The sequence below is a fragment of the Fusarium musae genome, chromosome 9, assembly GCF_019915245.1.
Source record: "Fusarium musae strain F31 chromosome 9, whole genome shotgun sequence".
In the NCBI taxonomy this organism is placed as follows: domain Eukaryota; kingdom Fungi; phylum Ascomycota; class Sordariomycetes; order Hypocreales; family Nectriaceae; genus Fusarium; species Fusarium musae.
The window spans coordinates 116,405-134,461 of NC_058395.1; the positions used below are offsets into that span (position 1 = coordinate 116,405).

An 18,057-nucleotide genomic window follows, 5' to 3' on the forward strand; every position below is an offset into this window, starting at 1 on the left:
TCAGCAACGCATAATGCCGTCCGATCGGTAGACTATTTTGATATGCCGACAATCTTGCATCTATCTGTTGGTACTTTTGACAGTGACGCGCGACATCCATTGTCCCGGACCGCAATCTCGTTATCCACCCTGACGATCTCGATGTCAAACATACCGTGACGCCGTCGGCCTTTCATGTCCAGAAGCTTCATCAGTCAGTCACTCATGACAGTGAATAACATTGTTGACAGCAAGTGGAGAAGTCCGTATCCGTATTTCCCCAGACTTGTCCTGTCTTGTCGTCCACGCATTCTACCCCGCACGTTTTCTCAGTCGGCAGCTGTAGTGCGGAGCCGACTCATGAACCCTGCCAGCCATGCTGATCTGCACGAGCCTTGCCTTATCAAGCTAGTTCCTAGATTCACGGAGTCGGCTCCGACTTTACTTCGAATTGCTTGCTCCAAGGGATATTCTTTGAGCTAGAAACCTTAATGTGTAGATCAATAACAAAACCAACAGGCAGGATACTGACCCAGAGACGCTGAAAGATGTCAACGATATAGATTTCGATGAGTGTGAGATGTAGGGAGAAGACGACGAGGAGGGCAATTTCGTATCACAGCATCCCTGCCCATATCACGTAGCATTTCACACGGCATATGCACTGCACTGACACAAAACTAACTCCTTCCCTTCCATACCGCCATGTGGTTTTTCCCAGCGTTAACTCAAGCCCAAGCCTCTGCGTAAACCACAAACTTTTCCCGTGGGGTTGCATCCCCCCCACGGGGATCAAATCCGGCGCGTCTAGAATTAGATCTCTACCCAATACCACCACTCAGGCAGGGACCAGCACCGCAGACGACCATGCAATTCGCTACGGTAGGCATAGCGCACCCTGACACACCCCGGTGCCGAAACTGTTGAGCTTCACACAAGTCCCCTCGTCTAGACTTGATTCAGAACGTGGCTTTTCCGTGGCTTCCGTGACAGAGCCTCCTGTTCAGAGCTTGACACGGGAATTGACTGCCGGTAAGTACTTTTTACTCACCAATGTACATGTCTTATGTCCGGGAACGTGAATCCCACCAGGTACACGTCTTCGTCTCAGGTACATGCTCCCGGGGCAAGGGAGCTTCGCCCTAATCTCCAACCCCAGCTTCCCCAGATTGCCATCGTGGAGACAATCCTCTGGAGTACATATTCTGGGTCGTGCCATCTTCTCTCTTCCTCTCTTCACTCCACTGTTTTACCCACACATTTCTCCAGTATTTACCACCGATCAACATGTCTACCTCACCTATCAAGACGTACACCACCGAGCAGGGCGCTGATCACCTGGAGAGGGCCCATACCACGGGGAGTATCTCGATGCCTCCTGAGCTGTTTGAGCAGCTGTACTTGGCGCCTCATAGCCGCGTGAAGGGCGATTTGAGGCAGAAGCTGGGCAATCCGACGCCATTGGGTAAGACGCGATTAAATCTGTCGCTTGTGATTTGCTGACGCGATGATTAGCTTTGGGAGGGTTCCTGCTCTGCACGACTCCTGCGTCCATGGCACTGCTTGGATGGCGAGGTTCAGGAGGCTTTGGAGCTGGTGCAAATGTGTAAGTATCACCGCCTTATTCTAATGTCGTTAATCTAATCAATTCACAGCGGCGCTTACTTCTGGTTCGGCGGTCTTCTTATGCTTCTTGGCAGCATTGGCGAATGGGTATAGTCACCTCAACCCTCGAGCGAATCCTACAAACCAGCCTTCTAACAAGCACAAGATTCTAGGAAATACTTTCCCCTCGGTCCTGTTTGGCCTCTTCGGCGGCTTCTGGTTCACCTTCGGTTCAACCATCGTCCCAGACTATAACGCTTACGGTCTCTACTCCAAAACTGGTGCTGTTGCGGACGGTCTGAAGGAGGGCGAGTTCTACGCGACATTCTCGTTCTTCCTCATCTCAATGGGTATTCTTTGCGCTGTCTTCGCCATCGCCAGTATCCGCACGAACGTAGTCTTGTTCACTATCCTGGTTATCCTGGTTCCTTGCTGTAAGCTCCCCGACTCCCGCACGTGTCCTATCACTGACAGCTTGCCACCACAGTCGGCTGCCTGTCCGCCTCGTTCTTCGCTGCTGCGACTGGTGAGACCGCTAAATCGCTCACATATCAACACGCTGGTGCTGCGATCCTTTTCGTGGTATCGCTGCTGGGCTGGTACATCTTCTTGAGCCATATTCTTCTGTCGGTCGACTTCCCTTATACTCTCCCTCTTGGTGATCTCTCTTCCAGAATCCCAGGTGCCACCAAGGTCAAGAAGGATAACCACTCGGAGGAGGAGAAGGTCTAGGTGGTTACCAGTATATAGATAGCACGGTGGTTACGCGGTGGTTCTTTGGCTGGATTGTGTTTGCTTGTAGCATGCTGAATCCTGAGCGAGAATGGAAAGGTCAAAATTGGAAGAGGTATCAGCATTAGTTTAACACATATACAAAACACAACTGCTGGAATCAATCATGTAGTAAATAGTGTCCAAGGATAAAGATTGCTTCTCATTTAGTTGATACCGTACATGCTCGACAAGGTTTACCTGATGTTACATGACAGTCGCACCATTCGAGCCAGCGTAGTAATGCAAGTCAAACCTCGAGGATCAGAATTGAGTTCAATGCTACCATTATCATCTCAAAGAACAGAAATCGTTGCACTGTATCGTCACGATCACTCTCATATGCCGTCCACGGACAAACGGTATGAGTTCCGACAGTTTGTTTGCGTGATCCACCCCCATCTCATTCCCCGCAAGCACTGGGGTACGCTCAGTCCACTAAACCTCTCAACTAACCAATAACACTCACACCAATTGCAGAGGCTTCCACTAACGAACTCGTTGACTCGTAAACGGGCTAGCGCCGTGCGGGGAAAGAGGGCAGGTCGGTGGAACGGCCCTGAATATGAATGGACCAGTTTCTCTCATCTTGTTTCTCTCCTCTATTCTTTTCTCCACTGACTCTCTTCTCGCACTATCTCTACCCAAGCTGTTGGAACTCTAGCCTTGTCAGACCCTCTTTTATTATCCTGGTAGGAAACGTCTGTTCTCAGGTGCAGTATGTCGGAGCCGAAAGTTAGGAGGCAAAATCACTCCTGCGAGCATTGCAGGAAGAGCAAGAAGGCGTGCGATGGGTATATTCGCAATGAGAAGCCGGCAGTTTCGCCTGATGCAACGTCGCCCACTTCTGGGTCGCACATTTGTAAGTTCTAGCCATGCATACTACCCACCTTGAGATACCTGGCATTGACCATGTCGCTTTGTTAGATGGAGGATCGGAACCTGGACTCAAGTCCTGCTCGTACTGTATCAGAACCAAAAAAGTTTGCAGTCTGAACCCACAGTGGGGAAAAACTCGATCAAGGTCTCGAGTTAGTGAGACTGGGTCAAGCATCACCAGCACCTCCGATAGTTCTCAGAGCAAGAGGAAGCGCAATGAGTCTCCCGCTACGACTACTGCCCCTTCACTCAACGCAAAGTATTGCGACATGACGGCAGCGAATATGCTGCAGATGATTCAGGACTCTACACCAGGCCAAGGTTTATCTTGGAACAACCCCTTCACCAACACAGACATCCCTTCCTTTCTCTCCATGGACCCAACCCTCGACGCTCAAAGCCTTGCAATGAGCTTCTCCAGTCCAGAGAGTGCTTCGCAGACAATAGCGCAGGAGGGTATTGATGAATCGCTGCCTGAACTTACAAAGCAAACTTCACATGCAGCAACGGACTCGCTTGACAACGCGACATCTTATTCAGGCTCACAAGACTTTGACATTAATAACCTCTGGGATTTGGACTTTTCGGACATCAACTCTGCACCTCTGGACACGCTTTCATCAGTGGAATCTCCAGCCTATGGACAAAAGGCTGTTCAGGTGAAGCGCAGAGCCCGTTTGCCTTCCAATGACTGGTCTGGATATCCCAACTTCTCCCCGTCGCCATTCACCAGCGACTCTCTTATCATGCAAACCTCCAATCGATTTATGATCACCGAGAGTCTTCTTCAGATATATCACGATGTCCTTGAAAATAACCTCGCCTGCTGGCTAGCTGAAGAGAACTGCCCTTACAAGTTGCAAGTTGTCGCTCGTGGTAGTCCAGCACCAGAACCCAAGCTAGGTGCAACCCCAGGACCTTCCCGACAGAACCCGAATCTTCCGCCAGAATGGGGCGCTGCCTGGTCGAATAGGATGTACCGTCGCGTCGTGGAATTAGATCGAGCCTCTCAGTCAGCGAGATTGATTAATCTTACACGATCCGAGAGCCAAGCAACATCCAGAGTACTAGATCTCGTCATAATGGCCTTCACAACACAATGGGCACAGGGCAACCGTCGACAAGAAAGATTCAGCGACTTTGCCACTGAAGCAGATGACCTAGCCGACGCTCTCAATCAAGAGTTTGAGGAGAGTTTGCAGCAGTCAGTATGGGAACAAGCAAAGAGGGCACTTCAAGACGTTGTTGATGTCGAGTCTTACCGCGTCATATACGCTGAACTCATCTTTGGTCTGACGCAGAAGCCTTGGGCCAGTGACGAGTACCAACAAAAGTCTTTTGGATCCAAAAAAGGAAAAAGTGGCAAAGGTATCAAAGAGAACGCGATGCCAGAGATCATTGAGATCATGTCGCAAGAAGGGCCCCATATCTACCTAGAGCGAGCAACGAGGAAGATTCATGCACTAAAGTTCAGATTTGAAGCCAGTGAATCTGGATTCACGGAGACTAGCAAGAAATATGCTCCTCGAAGATTGACAGAGGAGAACAGGCGGACCATCGGGTTACTTTACTGGCTCGCCGTCATGTTCGATACAGTCTCTTCATCAATGAATGAACGACCGGTGGCACTAGCTGATGAAGACTGTCAACACGAAGATGCAGAGCAAATACTCGCAGACAGTATGCGAGCAGCTCAGAAGAGCCGAAGAGGGAGTCAGCGATGGGAAATGGAATTATTCATACAAGATGATGCGGCCAAGCCAACAGTTGGAACACGGTGGCCGTGCTCATATGACGATGCCATGCAAATGGTTGCCAAGTCAGCACCCGTCAAGATCCTGATCTATCGACACTTGTCATACCTTCAAAATGCTTTACGGAAACGAGAGTGTCCCCAGGCAATCGAGGAGATCATCCAACAAACTACCCTCCTGTACCGGTACTGGAACATGACGCACGGTGCCTTCTTCCGAGATCTCATCAGGCATTACGATACAGTCCCACCACGAATTAGAAGCTGGTTCTTCTGCATCGCAGTACCATGGCATCTCGGCGCCCTAATGCTCGCAGACGTCCTTGAATTCATCGACAAAAACAACTACGGCCTTGACCAAGCGCGTCAAAAGCGACTTAGCGGCAACGTCGCAGCACGAATCCGCAAAGCAAGCGCCATAGAGCTCGCAGACCTTGCACAAGTCACAACGCCGCGCCTATTCCAAGAAGCTGGTATAAACGCCGCGCAACTCCCAGATTACCATTTTGCCGTTAGTGAGGGACCACTATTGACAGAACCTTGGACTGTTATCCTTATTAGAGGTTTTACGAAAGCGTGTTTGTTTCATTTGGACATGGCGGATGATTTTCAGCAGCATGAGGGGGATTTATTGGGGCATGATGATAGCGAGGATTTTCAGGATAGCTTGAGGAGGGCGGAGTATTGTATCAGGGCGCTTTGGTGTCTGGGGAAGAAATCGGAGATGTCGAGGAATATTACCAAGGTGTTGGTAGGGGCCTTGCAGGAGCTGCAGATATAACTCCAGATAAACATCTTTGAGGGAATTGATAGGAACTTTCCACGACGTTTTAGTAAATGTTATTACTTGCTTGAACCCCGGAATTGTAAGCCCAGGTCTGTAGAGCTTTTAGAACCCGTACTGGAATAGAAGCGACATGTCATGTTCGAAAGCAACGACGTGATGCGTTGTACCAGTTATAATTGAGGCCAAGCCAGGCTCATGTAAGGTAGCCCACCTGATTTGAAGTGATTGGTTAAATTATCTCGGAAGATGCATGAGCTGAGGACCGGGTTGTTCCACAGGCGCTTAAAACGCCTATATAAATAAGAAAAAGCTCCCCCAAAATCTGTATTGCGATTCAGTAGTCAGTCAGATTATCCTTTTAACGCTGCTTAGAAATCACCCGGAGAGTCCTACCTTATCCCCCTTGGCCCTTCAGGCTCAGAGGCTCGTACGAATATGAAGCTGAGGACAATCGATATCACCAACATGCCAAAACAATCACTGAACAAAAGAGCACACAGCGGATATTAGGCTTGAGACGAGAACAAATACCTAAACTATGGCGACACCCGTTTTGAACGATGATGCTGCCGGAGGCGACCTGAATCAGAATTCGGACCAAGGAGGGGTCAAGGGATACATAATCTGCGTTAACGACCACAGATTCAGTTCTGATCCTGACCCACTAGTTGTGCAGATGGGAGATACTAGATATGACAGCCTCTGGCGTGATTGGTGCGACGAAGCCAGGAACCAACAGCGTGTTGTGCGTTCGCCATTTATCATCAATTCCTAGGCGCTAATTAATCTAGGGCACACCCAGCGAGCCTGGTAATCAATTTCGGCCCATGATAATAAGGGTAAGAGGGAAAATTGTGTAAGTAGATCCAGGTTTATGTGGTAGCCTGGCTGCTTTTTATGCAGTTCATGCTAGCTAACCTTGCGATCAGTTACTGTACATCTAATACGTTCCGGAAGGGAATCCAATACTACTCTAAGCCCCTTCTTGCCTGTGCTTTAGGCTCCGAGGAACCATTTAGTATACTTCGCGGTATTGCTGCTTCGTTGGATGGGTGGTACTCAGAACCAATCCTTTCGACGGACTTTGGAAGCAAGTGTTGTATGCCAACCGACCATGATTCACAAGATATTATGCATTGGCAAATCCGCTTTTTTAACCCAACGCTGGAAAGCAAAGATCTCGGCACAATCTACCGGACCAGCAAGAGACAAACTGTAACAGTTCAACAAGGATTAGAAAACACCTGCCTACAAGAAAAACGAGTCAGAATAACCTTCCGAAGGCTGAAAGAGGCACCGGAAATCTTCAGTATATTTGCCTTTACAGATGAAGACACACGTCCAAATACATACAAGCCCGATGAGGGACATGACTTTGGAAAACTATGGGACACTCATGGATACGGGATTGGAGCTAGTTATGCACTACCGATTGCGATCTATCTTCGCGAAATCTGTAGGGTTTTTAAATTATGCATGGACGCTTGGGGGAAGACACTCGATATTATAGACGAGCTTGTCTATATTAAGGTGAGTCGGATCATGCCCCCTGCTACTGAAACGCAAAAGCCCTTCTAATACGCTTGACAGCTAGGAGATTTGGACAACGTGGAAAGAGTGGAGGAACTTATGTTTGATAGTTCTTTTAACCGCTCCAGGGACTATTTTGTTGCCCTTCAAATACTCAGGATCATTGACGAGTGGTTGGATGAGGCTCACTCAACTTTCCAAGACATGTCGAAAAGCCCAATGATGGAAGATTCGAGGGTATATTTGGACAAAGCGATGAGATTCGTGGAAACTCATGCCAACGCTGTCCAGTATCGGGTTCGGGATAAAAAAGAGGAGATCAGCAGTCTTCGGGATGGTGTAGGTTCACATCAAGCGATACAGTTGAGCTACCAGCTAATCCCCTTTACATAGTTATTCAACGCCACGTCTCTTCGAGAATCAACCAAGGCTATGGCGCTAAACCAGGCAATCTATGTCTTTACCGTGGTGACGGTTCTTTTCACACCAGTCAGCTTCTTAGCGGTAAGCGACATCTCCCCCTGGCCCCAAATATAACAGCTAACAAAGAAGACTTTCTGGGCGTTGCCGTTCTTGAACAACCCGGCTGAGGGCACTGATATTGTCCCAGTGCCTGCAGCATTTCGCAATAGCTTCATTATCATGCCCATCCTAACTTATGCCCTGGTAATCGGTGTTGCATGGTTTGTCGGACAACGGAACACCGTCGATGCACTGTCAAATAAGTTGACAGGAAAGCTGTCGCGATCTACATGGAACTTGCTTTCGAAGAGGCCAAACAAAGATAACGGGAGATCTCCTTACCCTTAATTGGATTGCGGTAGGAACCTAAACTCCGCTGGGGTGAGAAATAGCATTAGGCTTCACAGAACGTATCGTTGTATCTCTTCTTATCCTTTACCTATCAACTTTTGCATAATATGTAGCCTGCGAAGTCGTACACCACTCTATCTAAATAACGAGAAACCACGTTCCTCATGATTAAACTCCCCTGTTACCTCAGCAATGTTGAACTGGGAAACCTGAAACGTGGATGAAAGCGATAGTAGACTCATGGGTTTGTTGTCCGCCATGATGTTCGAGACTTTATCGGGAATCCGCAGGACGTGGAGAGGAGGGAAGCTCCCAGTACTGCTCGACTGGTGTTGATCTTTGAGCTTTTTGTATGCTTCATTGAGAGCTCGTTCCTGACCATCCTTCTCACCGATCGCATACACCAAGGCTCCTTGGATTTGCTGTGCCAGTTGGATATTGGGCTGGAGCTGACTGTGATCAACAGTCTTGGTGTTTTTGGCCTCGACGATGAAGGTAGTTCCGTCTTCGTCGTAGACCATGTCCAGCTCTCGGTATTTGTTACCCTGCAAGGGAACAGTGATCATTTGCGAGCTTCCATTCAGACCCTCTCGCTTCTCTGAATCAGTAAGAGGTCTGGAGATCTGGTTGCCATGCATGATTTTATAATCCTGGACGAGCTTGTATGCCGTGAATATCTCATGGTACAAGCCTCTGTCAAGCTTGCCGCCCGAGCCAGATGAAAGGCCAGCGTTGAAGATGTCAATCATGACATTAATACGAGCCCGCGGGTCTTCTTCAATTGTAGGAACGCCAGGATAGACGATGGTTGAATTATGGCTCGACATGATGGACAGAAGATGAGAGGGCTTTGACTTGAGGCTGAAATGAGGGGCATTCGCTGCTCTTTATGTAGATTGTGCATAAATCTGGATGCATGTAAGACCAATCATGTCAGCGTCGCACTTCGAAGATGCATATTGCTGCCTGATCAGACAATTGCATGTCTCAATAGTGAGGCTAATGTGTAACTTAAATTGAGGCCTATAACTTTGAGCTTATAATCAACACATAAAATGTCTTGAGTACATTAAGTAATATTGGAAAAGAATGCGTATGAAATGGGTCTTATAAATAGTAGCCATACTTAAAGACTATATGTTCCACGTTATAAATAATTAAAATCTGGTATGATCCACAGCCCGGTATCCACGCTGAAGTTGAATGCCTCAAGTGCTGTGCTATGACGGATCGAGTTCTCAGACATATCTCTATGGCTAGGTTCTCCGTGAATATGGGCTAAAAGACCATTACCCCCCTCCGCTCTATGCGAGACCCGAGAAGGAGCGGATTGCGGGTATGAGTCTGTTTCAGATAGTGACTCTTGATATACGGCAAGGTAACGCATCTTAATCGCTTCCCAGCTCACGAGTGCGTCAGCATACCAATTCCGTAAATGCTCTGGAGCGCCCATTTCCAACGAGAGGTCCTTTACTCGAACTGAGATGGCATCGATATACGCATCGAGCTTTATGACAGAGCGCGCTGATTCAATGCTCCACGCTCGGGTCTGTAATGATAGAGATATAGACGCTGCAAGGAGTATGCAGTAACCTAAAGAAGCCCAGTGTGTGGATGATAGGCTGGGAAGGCTCTCCGGGGGAATGTTTAGAAAGGTGTCGAAGTAGGTCTTTGTGCTTGTGAGCGTGTCCATAAGAATGCGGATGAAAGCCATGGAGAATTCGGTAGTTCGCATTCCCGATAGGCACGATTCCCGGACAAAAGCTTCCAAAACCCAGGGCCATATTCGCTGGCAGGCTGATCTGGCGGTTAGCTGGCGTTTCTCTCTCTCTCTTAACATTGTACTAACGATCTTGCGTAAGGGAGGATGGGAAGCGGAGTCGCCACTCCTGCACTTTGACAGAGAATGCATTGAGGTAGACCTGTATTTGCTGATCACGTATGAACTGAGCCTGCCCGACGTCGGTGTAGTTGAAGAAGGTATATGCTTTCTCAGCCTCATGAGTAACCTCGAGATTGAAAACAAGGTCTAGGTCTGACGGCTTTTCCTTAGCGGTAGCGAGGGACTGGGCGCATGTGTGCAAATAGTCGTTATAGATCAGCGGACTCGATTTCCGAGTCATGATAGAATACCTTTATACATTGATCAGCGGGTTGAGCTCGGCATTATTCGTCCACCAACCAGGTAGTCATTTGATAGCAGCCTAGGTAGGCTCGCCTAGCATCAGAATCCCAAAATTCCGCATCAACTGCCGACAAGCCTTTTGGTCTTTCAATTAAGGTCTCGATATTCAACTGCTCGTGTTTGCTCTTTCTGGGCCGCTGCGTGATGCCAAACTCACTGACTATCGATGCCGCAATAGATACTAGGCGGTAGGTATGATGTGTTTTCGGTTTCGCGTGCAGGTGGATCCTAGAAAGAAGTACTCTCTGGTAAGTAGATGCAGAGTGAATTACGAGGCGTGTTTGCTGACCAATTAAGATACACCATCAATCCTCGCAAGAGGTCCATGTCTCGGTCACCTTCTGTGATTAGTCTAGTACCGAGCGCCTTGAGGAATACTTGGTTGACTTGGTCCTGCTGGCCTCGTATTCTCCAGGATGTTGTAACAAGGATCGCCAAGAAGAGCATGGGGCTTGTTTGCCGGAGGGCGAGTGACGTTGCGCCCTCTGGTATGATCACGTAAGGAAACCTCGCAGCAAAGGTTTGATGGTACTCTGCAACTAAAAAGTCCGCCTGCTGTACGGACAAAATATCGTGGATCGAGTTGTCAAAAGCAGATTGCTCAAAGCTTGTGGAAAGCACCCCCGACGTTGGAGGTGTTTCTGAACATATGGGGGCAAGTGAGCTTGGGTCGTTTTCGGGGAGCAAGGACATAACCCTCCCAATTTCCCGCTCCAGACGCTCAAGTCTTGACTCATAGACTAAGGAGGAAAAGTGTCAGAAAAATATGGTCTTGCTCCCAAGGCAGAGGAGACTAGGACTTCCAACCTTTCTTCTTGCGCCGCCGAGGACGTGTTTCAGGGATCACACATTCCAATTTCCTATCTAGGCATCTTTATGGCGGTCAGCACCAAGAACGAACGTAATTACTGATTAGCATGTGTTATGCCGTCACGCTTGATTACCTCTGACAAGTCCATGGCGGGCCGTTACCCATAAGGCACCGAAGCTTCTTTGCTTTACAGTTTTCGCATGCACGTGTCGAGTGTCGGGCCTGCGGTTCCCCGGACATTTCCATTATAAAGAAGATGATAGGGCATGCAGTCAATGGCTTTCTGGTTTCGGCAGTCGTTATTCTTGGCACAACTATGTTCTTGGCACAATTATGTTCTTGGCAGATTTAAGAGATTTTACTGTTCAGTGAAACAAAGGGTAGCTTAGGCTTGATCGTGTTTCGGAGCTTCGGGTTTAAATGCAAGGTCCGCGGATCCATGGACATGACAGGTATCCGCAATCTGATACGTCAGGCTTGGTAACGTCAGAGCGTCGGAATTTATCCAACTGCTGAAGTGTTAGTAATTCTATTATTTATACTAGCTAGGCTCTCTCTGCCGGAATAAGATCTCAGCCAAAAGTCTCAACTGCAAATCACACTTCTAGCCCACAACTTAGCTAGGTTCTCTCTGCTAGAATAAGCTCTTAGCTATAAGCCTTAACTATAAATAACACTTCTAGCCTATAACTTAAATATTAATACTATAATAACTAACTAATAGCTATAATATAAAGCTAATATAATATAAACTTAAATAATAACTCCTTAGCTAGCCTTAAAGGTATATAAAGCTTTAATCCTTTAGCTAAAAAAGATTAGCTTAATATTATATATACCTTAGATCTTTAAGATAGTAGCTATATTAATAAGACTAGTTTTTTATTAATAATATTTTAATTAAACCTATATTTATAATTATATTAATAAGGCTATAATTATACCTTAAGCTATATTAATATATAAAAGTAACTTTAAAAAATATAATAGCTTTAAAAGGCTAGAACTATATTATAAGGCTATTATAGCCTTAATCTCTATATAGGATTTTAATTAATTTAATAATAAATTTCTTATTTAGCTAGCTTTTTTTAATTATAAGACTATTACTTATATAATAGCTTAATTTCCTTTAGATATTATTAGTATTATTTAATAAAAGAAAATAGTATTATTTTCTTTAAAGAATTTAAAGAATAAAAAGAGAATTAAAAAAGCTAGAGAGCTACTTTAGAAAAATTATATTTAAATTATATTTATATTTAATATATAAATAGTAATTTACTTAAAAGATTAAGTATAGTATATAGCTATTAAAATTATTAAAAAATACTAATATATAAGAAAAGCTTAACTTAAAAAAAGTTTTATAATAATATATATATTAGTGCTATTAGGGCTAAGAGAAGGTTTAGGGTAATCAGAAAGTAGTGGTAGTATTAAGTTTATAAGTTAGTTATAAGGTTAGAAAATACACTTCGGTTTTAACACAATGGCCACAACTTAGCAAGTGCTATGGTAGGGAACATCAGTTCGGCACCGTACGGTTGTTAAATATAATGGCTCACGTCTCTTTATAAGTAATTCTTTTTTAATTAAATGGTATCGCGTAAAGGTGACCGGCACGCTTCAGTGCTTGCTTGACAGAAACCACACCATTTACTGTACGACTATCAAGCCTCACTCATAGGTACATCATACATCTCGATCCAACGTCCAATCATTAAGGCTACTGATATTTGAAATTGACCTGGCGTAAAGGATTGTAGCTTTTGCAATGCAAACTGGGATAACATACTTAGAGGGAGAGCCAGGTTAGAAGATGCTTAACTTAACACGGAGAGGTTTGCTTGAAATATTTAATTGGCGGCTACCCGAAAGAAAATGGAATCTTCGTATAAATGTACGTTTTCGGTCGTCACTAATCACATCACCTTTTTGGTGCCGACTCGGTTTACGAACGCTACTCCGCATCAGAAGTCATACACCAAGCTGTGCCGTTGAACCGAAGATCCCTTGTCAAGCCTTATCGCTGCCACCCAAGCTACCAAGCCGCATTTTAATTCCGAGTCTCCGAATCCTCAAGCCGAAGCCGACACATTTCAAGCCGAGCTTTCAAGCTCAGTGGTCCACAACTCCCTATTGTAGTAACCCTGTAAGTAGTCATCCCTGGACTGTAAAGCAGGCTCGGACCGAGCTCGATTGATAGTTAAAGATTATGACATCTCAGCGAGACAAATCAAGCCAACACACTGAACTCGGACCGAGCTTCTTGGGAAGTCCCAAACAAAAGTCCCATTTACGACATGCAAGTATTTATATCGAGGAGCCCTTCCAGGGACATAACTGTGGAAGAAGATAAAACAACCCGAGAGAAAAAAAAAGGACAATCTCGGATCCTGTCTTAGACCCTGATACACCTAGTCCTTTTGCCATCTCCTGTCCTATTCGTCGCATAATCAGTCCCTATGATGGCTACCCAGGAGAGCGAGAAAGCTCCAGTCAGCCCAGTCACTCAAGACAAAAATGAACTCGAATCAGGGAGTGTCCAGCCAAATAAGTCAGAGGCAGAGTCACTACTGGTATATTTCCCATACAGTCCGTGATGCTCTTCGCATAAGCTAATCAACCCCTCGTGGCCGTAGGGAACTTGGGACGGAGACAGCGATTCAGGACATCCATATAACTGGTCTCACCCGCGCAAATGGGCCATCACTCTATTACTCTCGGGCGGCGGCCTGGTCACTCTCATGTCAGGCGCCATGCTCGCCCCAGCTCTCGAGACAATCTCCCACGATCTGCACACCGACGCGGAGGAAACACAGATCTTCCTGTCAATCTTCGTTCTCGCATTCGCCTTTGGTCCCATGGTTCTCTCCCCTCTAGCTGAAGTCTTCGGACGGCGTCCAACGTGGATGGCTTCCAGCTGCTTCTATATCCTTTGGAACACTGTTGCGGGGTTCAGTAAGTCAAGCGGTCTGTTGATTGCAAGCCGTCTCCTCTCGGGTCTTGGGGCAAGCGCTGAGTTTGCTGTGACAAACCCGGTTCTATCGGATATGTGGCGGGCGGAAGAGAGAGGCACTTCATTTGCTATCTCTACCTTTATCCCGCTCTTGGGTCCGGCGCTTGGGCCTATCATCGGCGGTGCGGTCACTCAGACCGTGGGCTGGCGCTGGACCTTCTGGGTGCTCTCCATCTTCGATGGTATCTTGGTCGTCACCGCTCTCCTCGTGTTCGACGAGACCTATGAGGTTGTTCTGCTGGAGAGGAGAGCTGCCCGTTTGCGCAAGGAGACCGGCAGGGCTTACTTCACAGAACATATGACTTCTTCAGAACGAAGTCTTCGTCCAGTTCTGCTCAGGGCACTCAGTCGGCCATTCCGCCTCCTCTTCACGCAGCCCATACTCCAAGTCATTGCGATATTCCTGGCTTATAATTTTGGAATCCTGTACATCGTTCTCTCCACGTTTGCGACTCTGTGGATTGAGCGATACGGCCAGTCAGAATGGGAGAGCGGCTTGCATTACTTCGCCCTAGTCATAGGTTACACAGTGGCAGCACAGGGCGGCGCTATCATCATGGACAAGCTTTGGGGATATCTCAAGAAGAAAGCTGGCGACGACACGGCACCTGAGTATCGCGTTCCCCTAATGCTACCTGGAGCCATCCTGATCCCTCTCGGTCTGTTTCTCTATGGCTGGTCAGCAGACAGGCATACTGCTTGGATAGTCCCAGACATCGGCATCGGCATCTTTGGTTGTGGTATCATTCTCAATACACAGGCTCTACAAGCATATGTTATGGACGCTTTCCGTAAGTATGTCGCCTCCGCAAGTGCTGCCTCGCAGTTCCTTCGGAGCATTGCAGGGTTTGCCTTTCCCATTTTTGCCCCGGCAATGTATCGGAAACTTGACTATGGATGGGGAAATAGCCTGCTTGCCTTGGTGTTCATCATCCTGGGCTGGCCGGCCCCGTTCCTGTTGTGGAGGTACGGTGCGACTCTTCGAGCCAAAGGCACGCCGCAATGGTAGATTGGTTAGTTCCAGGCGGTCTAATTCCAAAGGGCAGTCTAGCGTGCAATATTCTACCTTTTGCAGAGAATGGGAAGGGCTGAGGTAGTATCTTAGAGGACTGTAAGAGCAGTATGGTATGTTGGGTGGGGGGGCGAGGCAATAGTGTGAGCACGGTTGGTCGAATACCAGTCACATATTCTTAGGTTGTTAATTTTCTCTTAAAACACTTAAGCTGAGACATAGTTTCAATCGGTCGCATCGGCAGCAGGAAGTACACCTGGCCTGCACGTGGCTTACAAAGTAATCAAGCCCTCAACACGAGGACGAATCAAGTAACCGGGTCCATTGTCACGGCAGCACGTGGGATCGATGTTCCTCCAAATAAACAGTAGTAATAGAATTGCTATACAGCGGCTCTAACTGGCATTCTTTTAATTTGAAATGTCTTTGTAATCGGGCCGTTGAATCAACATACTGTAGATTCTGGACACTAGCCACCGTCTGCCGTGTCTCAAAAGAGCAAGATTCTGATTGCGGAATTTCAATGGTTAGGGAAAATAAGTAACTCTTGCCTAAGGGGATGTCTTAGTTACTAGCCAATTGCAATTATTTTTTGTGCAGATTCGGGATAAGCTTAAGCTGTGGAGGGAATATAGTGTGTTGTTTGTTGCCGACTTAGCCTTGTGCTCTCCTTGGCAAGATATTGAGCAGATGGTTGTGGTCTAGCCACTACTTGCCGTTCAGATAACGCCAGCCTCACGAGGAAACTGTTCAAATGCGGCATTCTTCTTGAGTATAAAGTTATCGGAACTTTCTCTTGTCTTCATAGCACTTTGCATCTTCAATCACCAACTCTTACTTCCATGCACCTGCCCGCAGCTCAATCTCCCAGATTCTAATCGTTTTAACCATTCCACCCCCATACCATTTGCCATCATGCACTTCATGACTATAATAACCGTCTTTGCTTCCGCCATTGCTGCTCTAAGCTTGAAAGGCCGGAGAAAGCCTCGGGTCGAAGGGCTCAAGGTCTCTGAAGCCCAGGCAGTTTGCGGGCCGGACACAAGTGTTCGGTGTTGCAGTAACAAGGCTGGCAATGCCAACAACAACAATAAAGGCGGACTGTTAGGTCTTTCGTCCACGAATTCGAAGACCTCTGACAGCTGTGTTGATCTCAGCCTCAATGTTATAGGAATTCTTGATGGCACTCTTGAGCAGAAGTGTAGTGGCAATGTGGTTTGCTGCCGGGACTTCCGGCTTACTGTGAGAAACAAAAACAACTCTTTGAGTCTCGGCTGATATACTAATGTATTACAGGACATTATTGGCGATACACGACCCTGTATTGATTTAAGTAACCTGCTTTAAGGTGCCGAAAGCTAGTAAATATAAAGCAGTAGTAACTAAACTAGAATATATAATACAGTACTTTACATATAAAAATATGACCATCGTGAAACCTTCTGTTATATTTTCGCCTAGCTAGTGCTGGCGCTGACGCGCCGTGGCCTGATCACGGTTAGCATTCATAGCATAAACCTTAGCCTCATAGGCGGAATCGCCATCTGCAGAACCCTTAAGTTGGAAGGTTTATAATAAAATAAAAGCTTGAATTATGGGGAACAAACAACCTTCATCGCTGCTGCTTATCTTATCGAACTGTTCCTTTGTTTGTAGCTCCTTCTTTTCTGCACGCACGCACACCAACCCATATCATTCGTCATTTCACTTGTCAACCGTTTTTCATTTCTTGACTTCCGCATCAACCGCGACGATGAGTTCGCCTGCTGCCCATCTCCCTCCTCCTCTCCCAGAGCATGCGATTCAGACTCTTTTGCAGGCCTTGCGCCTGCCTCATGCCACGTCGATCAGCAATCCGCAAATGACTGCTCAATATCATTCAGTTTACTTCCTCACTCTGTTGCCTACCGAGTTGTCGCGCGGCCACTCCGAGCTCGTTCTTCGCGTCGCGGGTAACCACCTCCCCGAGATCAAAACTGCGAATGAGATAGGCATCATGACTTGGCTCTCCAGGAACACCAGCATTCCTTTACCAGAGGTCATAGCCTACGATGCCACGAACCAGAACCCGATTGCTCACGAATACACCTTGCTTTCTCGCATCCCTGGCGTCACGCTCAGCGACATCTACGGTAGCTTGAGCGACAAGCGACAAAACGACATCATTGACCAGCTGATCGACTTCCTTATGCAACTCCAGGCGCACCCATGGGATGGCATCGGAGGATTGACCGTCGATGATCAAGGCGAACTGAAGCTCGGCCCAGTGGTGGACGAGACATTCTGGCAGGTCCCAGATATTCAAGCGCTATGGCCCGAAGGAGAGACAGTGACGACCTTGAACATCGGAGGGCCGTACAAGACATACGTCGACTACATGATAGCACATGTCACCAACTACATTCGACTCATCGAAACTCACGAGAAGCTAGCCTTCATGCGAGACATAAGTCCCCGCCTCGAGGCATTTGTAGCCGCTCTCCCGAGACACGCCAACGAGCTTAACAACATTAAGCTACGCCTCGCCCACAAAGATTTGCATTTCGCTAACACGATGTTTGACCCGTCTTCTGGCAAAATCACTGGTATCCTTGACTGGGAATTCGCTGGCGTCGTGCCATACCCCCAGTGGAACCCAAGAAGCTCCTTTCTCTGGAACGGGATCGACACCTCGGAGTCGCTGAAGGAAAAGTACAGGTTGTTGGAAGTCTTCAAGCAGCGCTGCAAGGAGAAAGGCTGCACGTTGTTCGAGGAGGCGGCGTACACCTCGCCAATGCAGGAAAGCATGCAGCTAGCGGTTGACTTCTTGCGGGCTATCGTGGAGGTATCACCAAGGGGTCAGCGGCAGGAGCTGGTACAAAGATGGAAGAACACGGTGCTGGACAACATCGCGAAGTTTGGGGCTTAGCT

The 18,057-nt window shown here is 47.3% G+C and overlaps 5 protein-coding genes across 5 annotated transcripts; 4 read left to right on the forward strand and 1 right to left on the reverse strand.

Moving 5' to 3' along the window:
* Positions 1–1,266: 1,266 nt before the first annotated feature.
* On the forward strand, positions 1,267–2,316 carry J7337_011276 (uncharacterized protein; the record flags this gene model as incomplete). The annotated part of the gene is made up of 5 exons (XM_044828825.1): positions 1,267–1,444; positions 1,495–1,585; positions 1,635–1,692; positions 1,751–2,018; positions 2,072–2,316. The coding sequence occupies 5 exons, from the start codon at positions 1,267–1,269 to the stop codon at positions 2,314–2,316; spliced, it is 840 nt and encodes a 279-aa protein (XP_044675500.1).
* A 914-nt stretch (positions 2,317–3,230) lies between these two features.
* On the forward strand, positions 3,231–5,768 carry J7337_011277 (uncharacterized protein; the record flags this gene model as incomplete). The annotated part of the gene is made up of 1 exon (XM_044828826.1): positions 3,231–5,768. One exon carries the CDS (start codon positions 3,231–3,233, stop codon positions 5,766–5,768), a length of 2,538 nt encoding a protein of 845 aa, XP_044675501.1.
* Positions 5,769–8,251: 2,483 nt separating this feature from the next.
* J7337_011278 (uncharacterized protein) lies at positions 8,252–8,944 on the reverse strand (the record flags this gene model as incomplete). Its single annotated transcript, XM_044828827.1, has 1 exon — positions 8,252–8,944. One exon carries the CDS (start codon positions 8,942–8,944, stop codon positions 8,252–8,254), a length of 693 nt encoding a protein of 230 aa, XP_044675502.1.
* Positions 8,945–13,584: 4,640 nt separating this feature from the next.
* Positions 13,585–15,144, forward strand: J7337_011279 (uncharacterized protein; the record flags this gene model as incomplete). The annotated part of the gene is made up of 2 exons (XM_044828828.1): positions 13,585–13,695; positions 13,759–15,144. 2 exons carry the CDS (start codon positions 13,585–13,587, stop codon positions 15,142–15,144), a joined length of 1,497 nt encoding a protein of 498 aa, XP_044675503.1.
* A 1,756-nt stretch (positions 15,145–16,900) lies between these two features.
* On the forward strand, positions 16,901–18,055 carry J7337_011280 (uncharacterized protein; the record flags this gene model as incomplete). The annotated part of the gene is made up of 1 exon (XM_044828829.1): positions 16,901–18,055. One exon carries the CDS (start codon positions 16,901–16,903, stop codon positions 18,053–18,055), a length of 1,155 nt encoding a protein of 384 aa, XP_044675504.1.
* Positions 18,056–18,057: the final 2 nt, after the last annotated feature.